Raw genomic sequence first — 15,059 nt, forward strand, 5'->3', positions numbered from 1 at the left:
TCTGAATAGGAGAGAGTGAAGTTATGTATTTCTGACTTTTACAGTACTCAACTGTCAACATAATTGTGTAGTGTCTCAGAAATAATCCCCAAGACTGAGGAGCAATCGGTGGGAAAGACTAATAATTTGAACCAAAGAAATAAGGGCATTGATTTCTCCACTGATAACTTAAAGCTTTCCATTGTATGCATGGTCTATGTATTATAACACAAACAACTTAATATTTACAGTTCAATTTTTGAATGCGCAGGATCTGATGGAAGATACCACTTTATTACAAAATGTACACACGAGTAAAATCTGGGTTATCTCTTCTTGTTCACAGGTCATGGAACATTCAGAGAGCACAGTGGAACACATTTTGGAAGTACTTTGTGTGTATGTGTTGTGTGTGTACATATTTTTGTGTAAAAGTCCTGGTTTTCAAACTATGAGCCTGGGCACTGTCCTTGAGCTTTTGTGCTCATAACTAGTGCTCTATTAATTTTAGGCTCCACTTCTGACTTTTTGGTGATTAATTGAAGATAAGAATCTCAAAGACTTTTCTGCCCTGGCAGGCTTCAAACTGTATTTCTTAGATTCAGCCTTGTAATTAGCTAGAATTAACAAGCATGATGCACTGGTACCTAAAAATTGAAGCAGATATAAGGAAATGGAAAAACCCTCTATGCTCCTGGATAGGAAGGATAAACATCATTTTAATGCCCAAAGCAATTTACATATTCAATGTAATACCCACCAAAATCCCAACAACATTCTTCAAAGAGATAGAGAAAGCAATTCAGAAATTCATATGGAATAATAAAAGATCCCGAATAGCAAAAACAGACCTTAGCAGGAAGAACAGTGTTGGATGAATATCAATACCAAACTTCAAACTCTATTATAAAGACATAGAAAAACAGCTTGAACTGGGAGAGAGACGAGGTGACATGTTCTAAAAAGAAAGGTACTCATTAACTGACTTATGTAACTGTAACCCTCTGTACATAATCTGTACAATAAAATAAGGTGTGTGTGTGTGTGTGTGTGTGTGTGTGTGTGTGTGTGTGTGTGTATATATATATATATATATATATATATATATATATAGGTCTATCTATCGTGGGGCTTGAACTCTGGGTTTGGGCACTGTCCCTGCCCTCTTCAGCTCAAGGCGAGCACTCTACTGCTGGAGCCACAGCACCACTTCCAGTTTTCTAGTGGTTTATTGGAGATAAGAGTCTCACAGACTTTCCAGCCTGGGCTGGGCTTGAACCGCTATCCTCAGATCTCAGCCTCCTGAGTAGCTAGAATTATAGGCGTTAGCTGCCAGTGCCCGGCTAAAATAGTTTATATATATATATATATATATATATATATAAAATTTTTTTTGGGGGTCCGGTTGTGGGGCCTGAACTCTGAGCCTGGGCGCTGTCTCTCAGCTCTTCAGCTCAAGGCTTGCGCTCTACCACTTGAGCCACAGCACCACTTCCTGCTTTTTTTTCTTTTTTGCTTATGTGGTGCTGGAAAATCAAACCCAGTGCCTCAGGCATGCAAGGCAAGCGCTCTATCACTGAGCCACTTTCCCAGCCCTATATATATATATATATATATATATATATATATATATATATTTTTTTTTTTTTTTTTTTTTTTTTGTTGGTCGTGGGGCTTGAACTCTGGGCCTGGGCGCTGTCCCTCAGCTTTTCAGCTCAAGGCGAGCGCTCTACCACTTGAGCTACAGTGCCACTTCCGGTTTTCTGGTGGTTTATTGGAGATAGGAGTCTTACGGTCTCTCCTGCCCGGGCTGGCTTTGAACCGCGATCCTCAGATCTCAGCCTCCTGAGTAGCTAGGATTACAGGCGTGAGCCACCAGCGCCCGGCTTTAAATATTTAAAAACAGCTTGATAATGACATAAAAATAAGCCTGAGGTCCAATAGAACAAAAGACCCAGAAATGAACACACAGACTTTGAGCCACCTAATACTTGATAAGGAAGCCAAAAACACATGTTGGAAGAAAGCCTCTTCACCAAATGGTGCTGGCAGAACTAACTATACATATACATTCAGAAAAGTGAAGTTAGATTATTATATATCACCCTGCACAAGAATCAATTCAAAGTGGATCATAGCTCTCAGTATAAGGTCAAATGCCATGAAAATATTACAGGAAAGCATAGGGTAAGCACTAATTATGAAAAACTTCCTAAGTAAAGATCCAAAATATCAACAAACCAAAGAAGGAGCAGAAAAAATGGATTGCATTAAACTGAAGAGTTTCTGAGTGGTAAAGCTAGCAAGATAGGTAGCAAGATAAATAGAAATCCACAGAATGGGAGAGGATTTTGACCAGCTATGAATCAGACAAGGCCTCATATCTAAAATATGCTTAAAAAAAAAAAAATTCCCTCGTGGCTCAGTGGTAGAGCGCTTGCCTTGCATGCCTGAGGCCCTGGGTTCGACTCCTCAGCACCACATAAGCAAAAAGAAAAAAGCCGGAAGTGGCGCTGTGGCCCAATGGTAGAGTGCTAGCCTTGAGCTGAAGAGCTGAGGGACAGCGCCCAGGCCCAGAGTTCAAGTCCTATGACCGGACCCCCCCCAAAAAATAAAAAACCTTCCCTTAATAAACCCCCAAAGAAACAATGACCCAATTAATAAATGGGCTAAAGACTTAGAGACTTATCAGATTCCAACTCATCCCAATTAGAAGGGCCAAGAAAACTAACAACATGCTGGTGAGAATGTGGCCAAAAGGGAACTTTATTACATTGTTGGTGGGAATGTGAGCTTGTTCAACTACTCTGGAAAGCAGTATGGGGATTCTTCAAAAGACTAAATATAGATCTTCCCTATGACCCAGCAATTCCACTCCTGTGCATTTATCCAATTGACCACAAACGGCTTCCACACCAAAGCCACCAGCACAACCATGTTCACTGTGGTATTTATCATAGCCAGGTTATGGAATCAACCCAGATGCCCCTCAGTGGATGAGTGGAACAAGAAAATGTGGTATATATACACAATGGAATTCTATGATTCCATTAGGAAGAATGATTTTGTACCATTTGTGAGGAAATGGAGAGACTTGGAAAAAATTACATTAAAGTAAGCTAGACCCAAAGAAATGTAGGTTGTACTGTTTCTCTCATTTGTGGTAACTGGAATGTGCCTATAAGTCTACTAAACAGACTGGATTGTTAAAGAGAAAAAAATACACTGGAACATGCCAAATTAAACTGGACTCTCGACATTCACACAACAAGACCAAAGGAGGATATTCTATGGAAAGGATCACAAAGGCTCAAGTTATTTGCATATGATTGTTATAAAATGATGCTTATCAAAATGAACTCCAAGAAATGGAAATGAGGGTTTTTTTCCCCTTTGTTGCTGTTTTTGATTTACCTTTTGTCTCGTTAATCTGTTTGGGGAATGGATGAGGGGGGCACAGAAAGGGTGAGATAAAGGGTGAACAAATGAAACTGGTATTCATTAGATACTATGTTGAAAATGAATTGTACAACTTGTGGGTGGGTATGGGGGAAAAACTGGGAAAGAAAGGGAAGAAGTGACACAGTCCAAAAAGCAATGTACTCATTACCTGATTTATGTAACCCTTCTGTACATCACATTTACAATAACAATTAAAGAAGTATATATATACATATATATGAATATATGTTCAGTGTATGTTTACTCACTTCAGATACATATATAAGTAAAACAAAAAAATGGTGAAATAAGGATATTTTAAACCAAACTTTTGTTCCATTTGCAGTACTACCAGGTAAATGATTCTATCAATATGTAGTGATAACTTCTCTCCTTAAAAAAAAGGCCTATATATATTCTTGAGAATCCCTGTCTTATTCGAATTGTTCTTGTCTTTGATGGTCTAGGAGGCCTCCTTGGCCAGGACTTTCCCTAGGTTTTGGAAAGACTGAGGACAAAGTAGCCAATGTTCCAAACCAGCTACCTGCTTGCTATGGATACCATCATTCCTATAATTGTTGAATTCTTTACAAGATGGCAATGAGGTAATGCCATCTGATCTGAAAGGATGGAGATAGATTACTTCTTTATTAAGTCAGACTTTTAGATTCTAGCAAATGTTTTATTACCCAACAGTTTAACAAATATAGCACTTCTTGGATGAAAATATAGAAGATACCCAACTATCCCACTTTTGGGCATTTACCCAAATGATCACAAACAAGGGTATACTAAAGCACAACTATGTTTTTTTTTTTTTGGGGGGGGGGTCCGGTCGTGGGGCCTGAACTCTGGGCCTGGGCGCTGTCCCTCAGCTCTTCAGCTCAAGGCTAGTGCTCTACCACTTGAGCCACAGCGCCACTTCCGGCTTTTTTCTTTTTGCTTATGTGGTGCTGAGGAATCGAACCCAGGGCCTCTGGCATGCAAGGCAAGTGCTCTACCACTGAGCCACCTTCCCAGCCCCACAACTATGTTTATCACAGCACTATTTACCATAGCTAAGATATGGAACAAATCCAGATGCCCCTCAGTAGATGAATGGATCAAGAAAATGTGATATATATGCATATATGTCTATAATGGAATTCTATGCCTCCATCAGAAAGAATAACACCTCCCCATTTGTTAGGAAATGGAAAGACTTGGAAAAAACTATATTAAGTAAAGTAAGGCAGGCCCAAAGAAACATAGGTCCCAAAGTTGCCTTCATTTGCAATAACTAGTATATGTCTAGGACAAGCAGAAAAGGTCAAAAGCTATGTACATATGACCATATAAGATGATGTTGAGTGAAATGAACCCCAAGACAGGGACACAAGTGGTTTTTTCTTTCTTGCTATTGTTTTTACATACTTATAATGTACTATGTGATTTTGTTTTCTTTCTTTTGTATATTCTTTCTCCATGGTATAACCCGTTTTCACTGTATTTGATTCTGGTGCCCTCAATCTTGTTTATACACTTTTCTAATTTGGGGAGGGGAAGGGAAATAACAAAATGCTGAAATAAGGATACAGATTGACTCATTGTAACAATGATGTGTACATGACACTATGTTGAAAACGGACTTAACAACTTGGTGGGGGGGGGAGTTGGGGAGGTGGGGAGGGAAGGGATGGTAGGGGAAAAACAAAGGAAGAGGTAACAATGCTTGATAGGAAATGTACTCATTACCTTACTCATGTAACTGTAACCCCTCTGTACACTATTTTTAACAATAAAAACATAAAAATATAGAAGATACTCTTCATATAATAAGCTAAAAATTTGCATTCAGAATCTCTCCTACCAGTTGGGACTCAGACTTAAAACACTTAAAGCTGTCTAATGAAAATGTTTTGCAAGGGAGGTGTTTTTTGTAGATCTGAGTTGAAACCATTTGTATGTTAAAGGTTTGTTTCAAGTAGTGGTATCTCATAGTCATTTCGAAAGTCCTTTTCTCTATCACGTGTAAAAGATGTTAAAATATTTATTTCATGATCACTTTCCTTCATTAGGCAGAAAATTCTGTGATTTTTAATTATTGTAGAGGTTATGTATTTGATTATATGCTCTGGACCAAGGCAGGTGAAGTAACATCCATGAGCCCTGCTCTCATCACTGAGCAAGCAGTGCTAAGTGACCCTACCTCCCCAGGTATCTTTACCACCAACAGGAAAAGAACATAGTAGCCCAAGTCTGGAGTTGCTATTTTAAGTGTCAATGATTTTCAGTCAGTAGCACCATTTCATGTAACTGCTTTTTGTGATTTATATGTGCAAATCCTTTGTGTCCATTGGGGGGAACTTAATGGTTTGGTATCTCTAGAATTAGCCTTATTTGAGTAAATTTTGTGTTATGGGCTGATGATGGGCAACCCTTTTCCAGGCAGGCAGCTTTTAAGAATTAGTACCTAGGAAGATTCGTGCCTTTGTGGCAGCTAGTGACTAACTTTTTTTTTTTTTCTTTTTCATATATAGCCCAGGCTGGTCTCCAACTTATAGGCTTCCCCTCCTAATTGTTGGGATTACATGCGTTTTCCACCCTGTCTGGCTCTAAACTCCTAGTGAAGGCATTGTTTTGCTAACAAAAGAATTAGCTATTTTAAAAAGTTCCCTTTTTCATTTGATAAATTCATTTTGAGACATCTGAGTACATAGCAATGTGTAAGATCGAAAAATGAATATGTACTGCAAGCTTTGTTATATCTCTTAGCTTTGCTAAATGACATTGGGCTGAAACTGTACTTACTAGGAATTATCTGAACAATTAACTGGAATGAAACATGAAATACTTAGAATGGGCCATGGAAAAATATTCTCAACCATCATTGTTTACTATTTTTATTTTGGAATATTGTTTTGTTATGTTTTTGTTGGTCATGAGGCTTGAAATCTGGGCCTAGGTACTGTTCCTGAGCTCTTCAGCTCAAGGCGAGCACTCTGCCACTTGAGCTATAGTACCACTTCTGGTTTTCTGAGGGGTCTATTGGAAACAAGAGTCTCACGGACTTTCCTGCTGGGGATGGTTTTGAACCACGATCCTCAGATCTCAGCCTCCCGAGTAGCTAGGATTACAGGCATAAGCCACCAACACCCAGCTTGGAAATCCTATTCATGTAATTATGTATACAAATTTCAAACCATTTGTATTGAGTATTCAATATTCTATTGTATATGGACTGGCATAGAGTGTTAGTCTAATGAGCTCTTAAGGACTTCTAATATTACAGTTGGAAATGTATTATCTCATAATTTTATCACCTTTACTTAGCCAAATATCCTCTATATGTTTTAGGATTGTAGTTATAGCAAGAGAAAAATAATAAGTATAGATGTGATGGGTATAGGGGAAAGGAGTTAAACTTTGGCAGTAATTACCAATGTAATTCTAAAACCCTAGTTATAGGTACAGAAGAATGCAAATGGAATATGCTGTGATGATGTGCCTAAAATAAAGTTTTTCAGAGAACCAGTTATTTGAATTGATTTATTATGAAACACGATTTCCCTGGATTGAGCATAGGCAAAGATAGCTACATGACTGCATCAGGCTGTAGTCACACTACAGCTGTAGTTCTTACTGAATTGAATTTGTATATGTGATGCCACAGTACCTGTTACAAAATAGCCTACTAGGTGCCAAGTATAGTAGGCACATATATGCTGGGTGCTTTCATGTTATACGTATCAATTCTAACAGTATTGTAGTGTCTCTATTATATGATCTCTAATGTTTACTGCTAGCATTAAAGCTAGCATAAATTTAAACTTTGTGGAGGTAGCACTTGTTTTTTGTTGAAAAATGGAATGCAAACTATCTCTTGTCCTCATAGAAGGGATTTGTATATTATGACAAAAATGAAAATCAGATGGTTATATCATTAGTAACCGTGAAGTATTTTATTTCACCTGATGAGCTAATCTTGAATTACCTAGATTTTCAAAATGTATTGGGAAACTATAACTTAACACATCTATGTTGGTCCAATGACACCAAGAACTTAGTCCTCACATCCTCTATGCACCTCTGCTGGATAATAAAGAGGTTAAAAGAGGTATTAAGTAGCAACTATCACACAAAAGACTAGAATTCAGCATTTTAATATCAAAGCCTCACTCTTTTTAATATATTTTTTTATTGTAAAGATACTGTACAGAGGGGTTACAGTTACATGAGTAAGGTCTTGAGTACATTTCCTATCAAGCATTGTTATCCCCTCCTTTGTTTTTCTCCTACCATCCCTTCCCCTCCCCCCCCCCCAACCTTCCCAATTCCTCTCTCTCCCTCCCCGCCTCCCTGCAGCCCCGAAGTTGTAAAGTTCATTTTTAATATAGTGTCTTGTAAACCTCATTGTTACAATGGGTCAACCTGTATCCTTATTTCAGCATTTTGTTATTTCCCTTCCCCTCCCCAAATTAGAAAAGTATATATACAAGATTCAGGGCACCGGAATCAAATACAGTAAAAAACAGGGGTTATACCTTGGGAGAAGAACATATAAAAGAAAGAAAAAAAAATCACATAGTACATTATAAGTACATTAAAAAGAACAGCAACAAAGGTAACACCTCTTGTGTCCCTATCTTGAGGTTCATTTCACTCAACATCATTTTATATGGTCATATGTACATAGCTTTTGACCTTTTCTGCTTGTCCTAGACATATAATAGTTATTGCAAATGAGGGCAACTATGGGACCTACATTTCTTTGGGCCTGGCTTACTTAATATAGTTTTCCCAAGTCTTTCCATTTCCTAATAAATGGGGAGGTGTCATTCTTTCTGATGGAGACATAGAATTCCATTTTATGTATATATATATATATATATATATTATATTTTCTTGATCCATTCATCTACTGAGGGGCACCTGGGTTTGTTCCATATCTTAGCTATGGTGAATAATGCTGTGATAAACATAGTTGTGCTGATACAAAGTCTCACTCATATACGTTGATCTTAGTGTTTAATTCATGGAGTGTCACTTTGAGGTTGATTTCCTTTGCCTACGACATGGACAAAGTATGGTGAAAAGTCCCTAATTTGTGGAAAGCAATTGCTTGAGCAAGAAAAATACTATTCATTTGTATGTCACTCCAAGAAATTCCTAATATTTGTTTTTCAGAGTGACTGTTACAGGATGAACAGTTGCTGAAAGGCTCCAGGATGTCCAACTTTTCTTGCACAGTGACTAAAACAAAAGAAAAATGTGGAGAGTCCATGAGTATGGGCTAGAAGTGTATGCCCAATGTTGGGCAGGTTGGGTGGACCCCACCAGAACTTGATTTGATTAACTCAGACCCAACTAAGGCCTCTTGCCTTAGTTCCATCTCTATAACAAACTGTTTGCTATATTTTTAGTCATATCCAACCCAGGCCATAGGGGTGAGAATATGTGAAGTATGGAGTCCTTCTCCTTGTATGTTAGCTTGGACCTAACAGAAGTAGCTTTGGCAAACCCAGTCCCCCAACATTAGCTACTCTTTTGCATTGAATTATAGTTAGTGTTTGGGTTATCATTAACTTTGGTACTAAGATAGTTAGTTTTTTTGTTGTTATTTCAGTCCTGGGGCTTGACCTCAGTGTCTGGTTACTGTTCCTGAGCTCTTTTTGCTTAAAGATAGCACTATACAACTTGAGCCATTGCTCCACTTCAGCCTTTTTGTGGTTAATTGGAGATAAAGGTCTTGTGGACATTTCCTGCCCAGCCTGGCTTCAAACCATAATCCTCAGATCTCAGCTTTCTGAATAGCTACAATTACAAGAGTAAGCCACCAGTGCCCATCTTTTCTATGATTTTTTTTGGTTGAAGTTGGGTTTAGGGTTAGTGCTAAGGTTGAGGATTGAGGGTTGAGATTCAGTGTTAATGTTAGGATTTAGGGCTAGGTTAGGATGAGGGTTTATGTTTGGGTTAAGAATTAGGGTTGGGTTTTAGGACTAAGGTTGGGTCTGAGATTAGGGTTAGGCATAGGATAGGATTGGAATTAGTGTTGCCATTGATTTATGGTTGGGGTTATGGCTCGAGTTGGTATTAGAGGTTACCGTTAGTTTAAGATTTAGAGTAGCCTTGTTAGAGTTAGGGTTTGGTTAGGAATGAGGAAGGGACTGTGGTTGCAGTTACAGTTAGGGTTAGGGCAAGAGTTGAGGTTAGGAACTCAGATAAGTGTCAGGATAACTGGTGTGCAATATACTTTTTAACAAAATTTTTGTTTGTTGTGAACTTAATTCAAGGTCACAGCATTCTACCTCTTGAACTATACCCAGGTCCCCAATTACTTTTATGTAAGTATTTTATGTGTGTGTACTGGCATGGAGCTTGGACTCAGTGTTTTGTCATCTTTTTCACTCAAGGCTGGTGTCCTCTCACTTGAACCACACCTTCACTTTGTCCTTTTTTTTTTCCCCTCCAGTTGTGGGGCTTGAACTGGGAGCTTGGGTACTGTCCCTAAGCCTTTTCACTCAAAGCTAGTGCTCTACTAGTTTGAGCCACAGCACCATTTCTGTTTTTCTGGTGGTTAACTGGTGATTAATGGACTTTCCTGCCCAAGTGGCTTTGAACCACATTCCTCAAATCTCAGCCTCCTGAGTAGCTAGGATTACAGGTGTGAGCCAGCAGTACCTGACTTACTTTGTGATGTTTTTGCTGGTTTATTAAAGATAAAAATGTCACAGAATTTGTTCCTGGGATGGCTTTGGACTTAGATCTGATCCTCCTATGTTGCTAGGATTACAGTTGTGAACCATCAGTGCCTAGTTAAGTGAATGTTTTTGTTGAAAATAATTGAGTTTTTTTTTTGTAGCTTTTTTTTTTTTTTTTCCAGGGCTGAGGACCGAACCCAGGGCCTTGTGCGCCGCGCCGGGCGGGCACCCTTCCGCTGGGCTAAACCCCCAGCCCCAATAATTGAGTTTTTATTTCAAAAGCCTCCATATTAAAAGACACAATTTATATAAACTGAAGTGCCCTCTAAATATTATTAGTATTTAGGGGTTAAGCTATGTGATATAGATCCCAGTATTAGATTTGCTTCTTCCACATGGCTCCTGAGCTCTTTAAGATTATATACACACCAGTACAAAAGCCGTAATCCTCAATGTAAACACATGTTTCTAACTTATCAGAGGAAATTTAAAGATCAGAAGTTTATAGAATGATTGTGAATAGGAGAAATATGAAAAATTATCTTTTATTAAGCCAGGCATTATTTAATAAAAATTCTAGTGCAATTGAGGCAATTCATCAACTTTATCAGCTTCATATCTTTTTTTCCATCTTCTCCAGAACTATCAAACAGACAGATTTTCCAGTACTCAAATCTGTGATTCAAATACTAACTGCAAAAGCACATCAACTACAGGTGTATGTCTTCACCAAAACTCTTCTGAGGTAGTCTAGTCAGTGGCAGTACGTAGCACACAGTGGGCAGCTATTCATATACAGAAAATGTGTATCAATACCTGCCACAAGAACACATATCAGGGGCTGGGAAGGTGGCTCAGTGGTAGAGCGCTTGCCTTGCATGCATGAGGCCCAGGGTTCCATTCCTCAATACCACATAAGCAGAAAAAAAAAGCCGGAAGTGGCGCTGTGGTTCAAGTGGTAGAGCACTAGCCTTGAGCTGAAGAGCTGAGGGACAGCGCCCAGGCCCAGAGTTCAGGCCCCACGACTGGACCCCCCCCAAAAAAAAAAGAACACATGTCACTCATATTTCTACTTTGAAAACGAGTATGACATTTTGGTCTCTAGTATCAGTATGCTGTGCTTGCATTTCCACAGGTATATGGTGAAGGGAAAACCATATAAATATGTAACTTGTTAGCGAGCAATTGGGTCTACAAAGAACAATACGACAAAGTAACCTGAAGAGTTAAGGGTGAAAACTTCCCCAGGCTCTTAGAAATCCTTTTATTTTTTTATTTTATTTTATTTTTTTTAAATTTTATTTTATTTTATTTGAGAACATACTGTACAGAGGGGTTACAATTACATGGGCAGGATAATGCATACATTTCTTACAAGCATTGCAGCCTCCTCCTTTGTTTACCCTTCACCTCCCTTCCCAGCCTCCCCCCTCCCTCCCGCCCAATCATACCCCCCCTGCCCCCCCACCACACCGACATTGTAAAGCTGGTTTTGACATGACATTTTGTACTTCTCATTGTTGCAACAGGTCCACCTGAATCCTTAAACGACTTGTTTGTCCCCGTCTCCTCCACATGTTATACTGACATCAAATATAGTGAAAGCGGGGGTTACACTGTGGGGGAGGGACATACAAAGCAACAAAGAAATAATCTTATAAATGCATTAGAAACACATGCATGAAAGAAACAAAAACATTAAAATACATATTTGAGGGTTTGTTTTCCTAACATCACATTATCTGACCTTTTCCGCTTGACTCATACATATACTAGATATTGCAAATAAGGGAAACCATGGGACCTATGTTTCTTTGGGCCTGGCTTACTTCACTTAATATAATTTTTTCCAAGACTTTCCATTTCCTAACAAATGGGGAAATGTCATTCTTTCTGATGGAGGCATAGCATTCCATTGTGTATATATACCACATTTTCTTAGAAATCCTTTTAAAGTTTGATTGTAAGCACTATGGCTCAGGTGTTGCTGGAAATGTTAACTCTGGAGGCAGGTGTCAGTGGTGAGTTTCACTAATTCTAACTATTCAGGAGGCTAAGATCTGGAGAAATATGGTTCAAAGTCAGCCTGGGAAGAAAGTCCTTAGAACTACTGGAGGTGTGCCTCAAAAGGTAAAGTGCAAGCTAAATAACATGAGGCAGTGAAACCAAACCCTAGTATAGGGCAAAAAGAAAAAATAGAAGAAGTTACTCTGGGACTTTCCCCTACAAACTGTGTTGTGAAGAATTCACTACAGATTTTCAAGACTATCAATACTATTTAAAAAATTACCTGAATGCATTGCTACTTCTTATACAGTATGAACAGTGAACTGAAAAAAAAATACAAAAGGATGAGGAACAAACAAAATTGCAAAAAACAAACTGCAAAAGCTGTACTACTTATGTACACTGAAAAGAAAGTACTGTCAGGCTACAACACAACCTGTGAAAGCTCATGCCCCAGGTATCAAAGGATCTTGGGCTAAACACACATCCTTCCCACCATGAGAGCTAATGCTAGAGTATGATACTTATTGCTGCCTGCTATTGTCTGCTACTACTGCTTACAGAAACCAGCCAAAGGCTCTGGATGGCATTGCTATATAGAATGGCCAAGAGGAATACTGGGCTGAAGGTGAAGGGCTGTCCACATAGCATGTTCTATAGATGCTGCTGTAAATTACATGGTTGAGAATGGATCAATCACTCAGATTGGTAACTACTCACTGAGGACCAACTTTTCTACTGATATTGAGAGTCTGATTAGTCATGGCCAACCTGTGTCAAGTACATTGAATGTAGAAAGAAGGGGGATTCCACACATCTCACTTTGTACCATGTGGTGTTTTTTTGGATTGAAGTAAAGATCTCTTAAGATCCTGTCCTTGGGCTGGGAAGATAACTCAGTGGTAGAGTGCTCGCCTTGCATGCATGAGGCCCTGGGGTCAATTCCTCAGCACCACACAAGCAGAAAAAGCCAGAAGTGGTGCTGTGGCTCAAGTGATAGAGTGCTTGCCTTGACCTGAAGAGCTGAGGAACAGTGCCCAGGCCCGGAGTTCAGGCCCTATGACTGACAAAAAAAAAAAAAAAAGATTTTGTCCTTCTGTACTTCTAGCCTATTGATTCTGATGGTCTATCATCTGCACCATGCAGACTTTCCACCAATGCTTATGGGCCACTTGTGATGCCACACGTGAATCTACTAGGCCTGGCTGAGGACTCTGTGGGAACCCCAGACTTCGATAGATGTTTGCAGCTCAGTCAGTTGTCAGCCCTATTTTTCTCTGCCCATCCCTCTAGTGGATGTGGCTCCAGGGACACCTGTGGGGTTAGGCAGACATGGTATCTATGAAGCCACCTCCATATATCACATCCCTGAACTTGCATTCACTTCTGCCTTATGCTCACCTAACATTATCCAGAATTCACCGTGTTCAAGATTCTATTTTACTCACTCAGGATCTTTCCTGGAGTTACTGTAGAAAAGGTACCAGATTAAGGAAGAGCAGCGTGACAATAGAGGTGACCTAATGAAAATGGAAGTATGTTTGGCTACTGGAGCTTGATGGCAATCCTCTAATACTAGAGACTAGTAAAGACAAGGTATCCATGTGGCTAAGCAGTGGGCAACATGTGCTGCACATGCTAATGTGTGAGACAATTTGACTTACTACCTTCAACCATGCTAACGTGACACATTATCTCTATAGAGGGAACAAACAAGAGGCAGAGACAGGAAACTGAGTGCATGAGTCCAGCAACATGAGTAGGATACTCATATCTCAATCTCCACGTTGCTGAAGAAATGCAGAATCTCATGGCAGAAAGGCCACAGCTCTTCCCTTGGAAAAATGACAGTGAAAGGAAAGAGACTCAATCTGAGGACAGAGGACTTACAAGGCTTGAACCTGTGGGGAAGAGAAAATGGAAAGGCTGGGGGGGAATTTAGGAAGCTGAGGGCTCTCAGCTCTTCTGCAAGAGGACCAAGTCTTTGCTGATTTGGCTTCTTCCTGATCAATAGCACCTAGATGGGTGCCCACTATAGTACCATCAGTGGCCATTGCCTATTGGGGCACAAATGCGTCTGTGTGTATCACACACTCACCTATATTTCATTTGTAACACTGTGGACCTTCCCTGGGGATGGTCCAGAAGCTATCGCCTTGCTTAGCATTAAAAGTGCTTAGTGGTAAGGTCAGAATTGACCAAGTTTCTGACAACAATACAGCCCATGAGGAGGGCACTATTGAACATTCCTAGTTTACAGAAAGGAAACTTAAAACATAGCAAGCATTTGTCAGAGACTATTTGGAGGGAAGTCCTGGGTACCAGTCTAAGCTGGCGGTCACTTGTATACTGCTAATGACACTTGTGTGCTCCTGCCTTTCACAGATCCTGAGTCCATGGGGGAATTGATTTGGCCCATGGGGAGACCAGGGTGAATACAGTGTAGAAATCTTATAGCAGAAGATGTCCAGAAGACACTGGCATACCACAGCTGACTTGGACATAGTACAACAACCCATCTGGCCCAACAAGAAGATCACAAACAAGGAGAGAGTGTGGCCAGACCTCAAAGCTGCACTTTGTGTTGAAAGCTGAAATAAGGTGGAAAATGCCAAAATTATGACTAAGTAGCAATAGTGGTATATAATTCTGTAGTGATTTTCTAGAAAGCAAAAAAGAAAATGTTATTAGGTAAAATTTCTTAAAATGTCATAAATAAGACCACGAGTATCAAGGCTCATTTCTAACTCATGAATGCATTGAGAAGCTGGACAATATGGTACAAAATGCCCTTGATCTGCTTCATTGACACTCTGGATTGTGCTGCTCCCTGGTGCATAATTCAGCTCTCTTGGCTTGCCTCAACATGATTCACCTTTCAACTATGATTCATGAGCTACGTTATATTTTTCTATTTCTTCAGATAACAAATATCCCCTTTGTAATATAAAA

At 39.5% G+C, this 15,059-nt stretch overlaps 1 protein-coding gene across 2 annotated transcripts in view; it reads left to right on the plus strand.

Moving 5' to 3' along the window:
• The window catches only part of LOC122120882 (zinc finger protein 566-like), a 34,903-nt gene extending 20,204 nt beyond the window's left edge, over positions 1-14,699 (plus strand). Inside the window, exon 5 of one of the 2 annotated variants that reach the window (XM_042695132.1) lies at positions 14,493-14,699. In XM_042695132.1, the coding sequence (XP_042551066.1) occupies positions 14,493-14,542 (50 nt within the window). In that variant the 3' untranslated portion in view covers positions 14,543-14,699. Of the gene's footprint in view, positions 1-325; positions 808-14,492 lie in introns of those variants that run through there. The other variant, XM_042695131.1, reaches the window with a different exon arrangement.
• Positions 14,700-15,059: the final 360 nt, after the last annotated feature.

The sequence above is a fragment of the Dipodomys spectabilis genome, unplaced genomic scaffold (genome assembly GCF_019054845.1).
Source record: "Dipodomys spectabilis isolate Male_0828 unplaced genomic scaffold, ASM1905484v1 ptg000178l, whole genome shotgun sequence".
NCBI lineage: Eukaryota > Metazoa > Chordata > Mammalia > Rodentia > Heteromyidae > Dipodomys > Dipodomys spectabilis.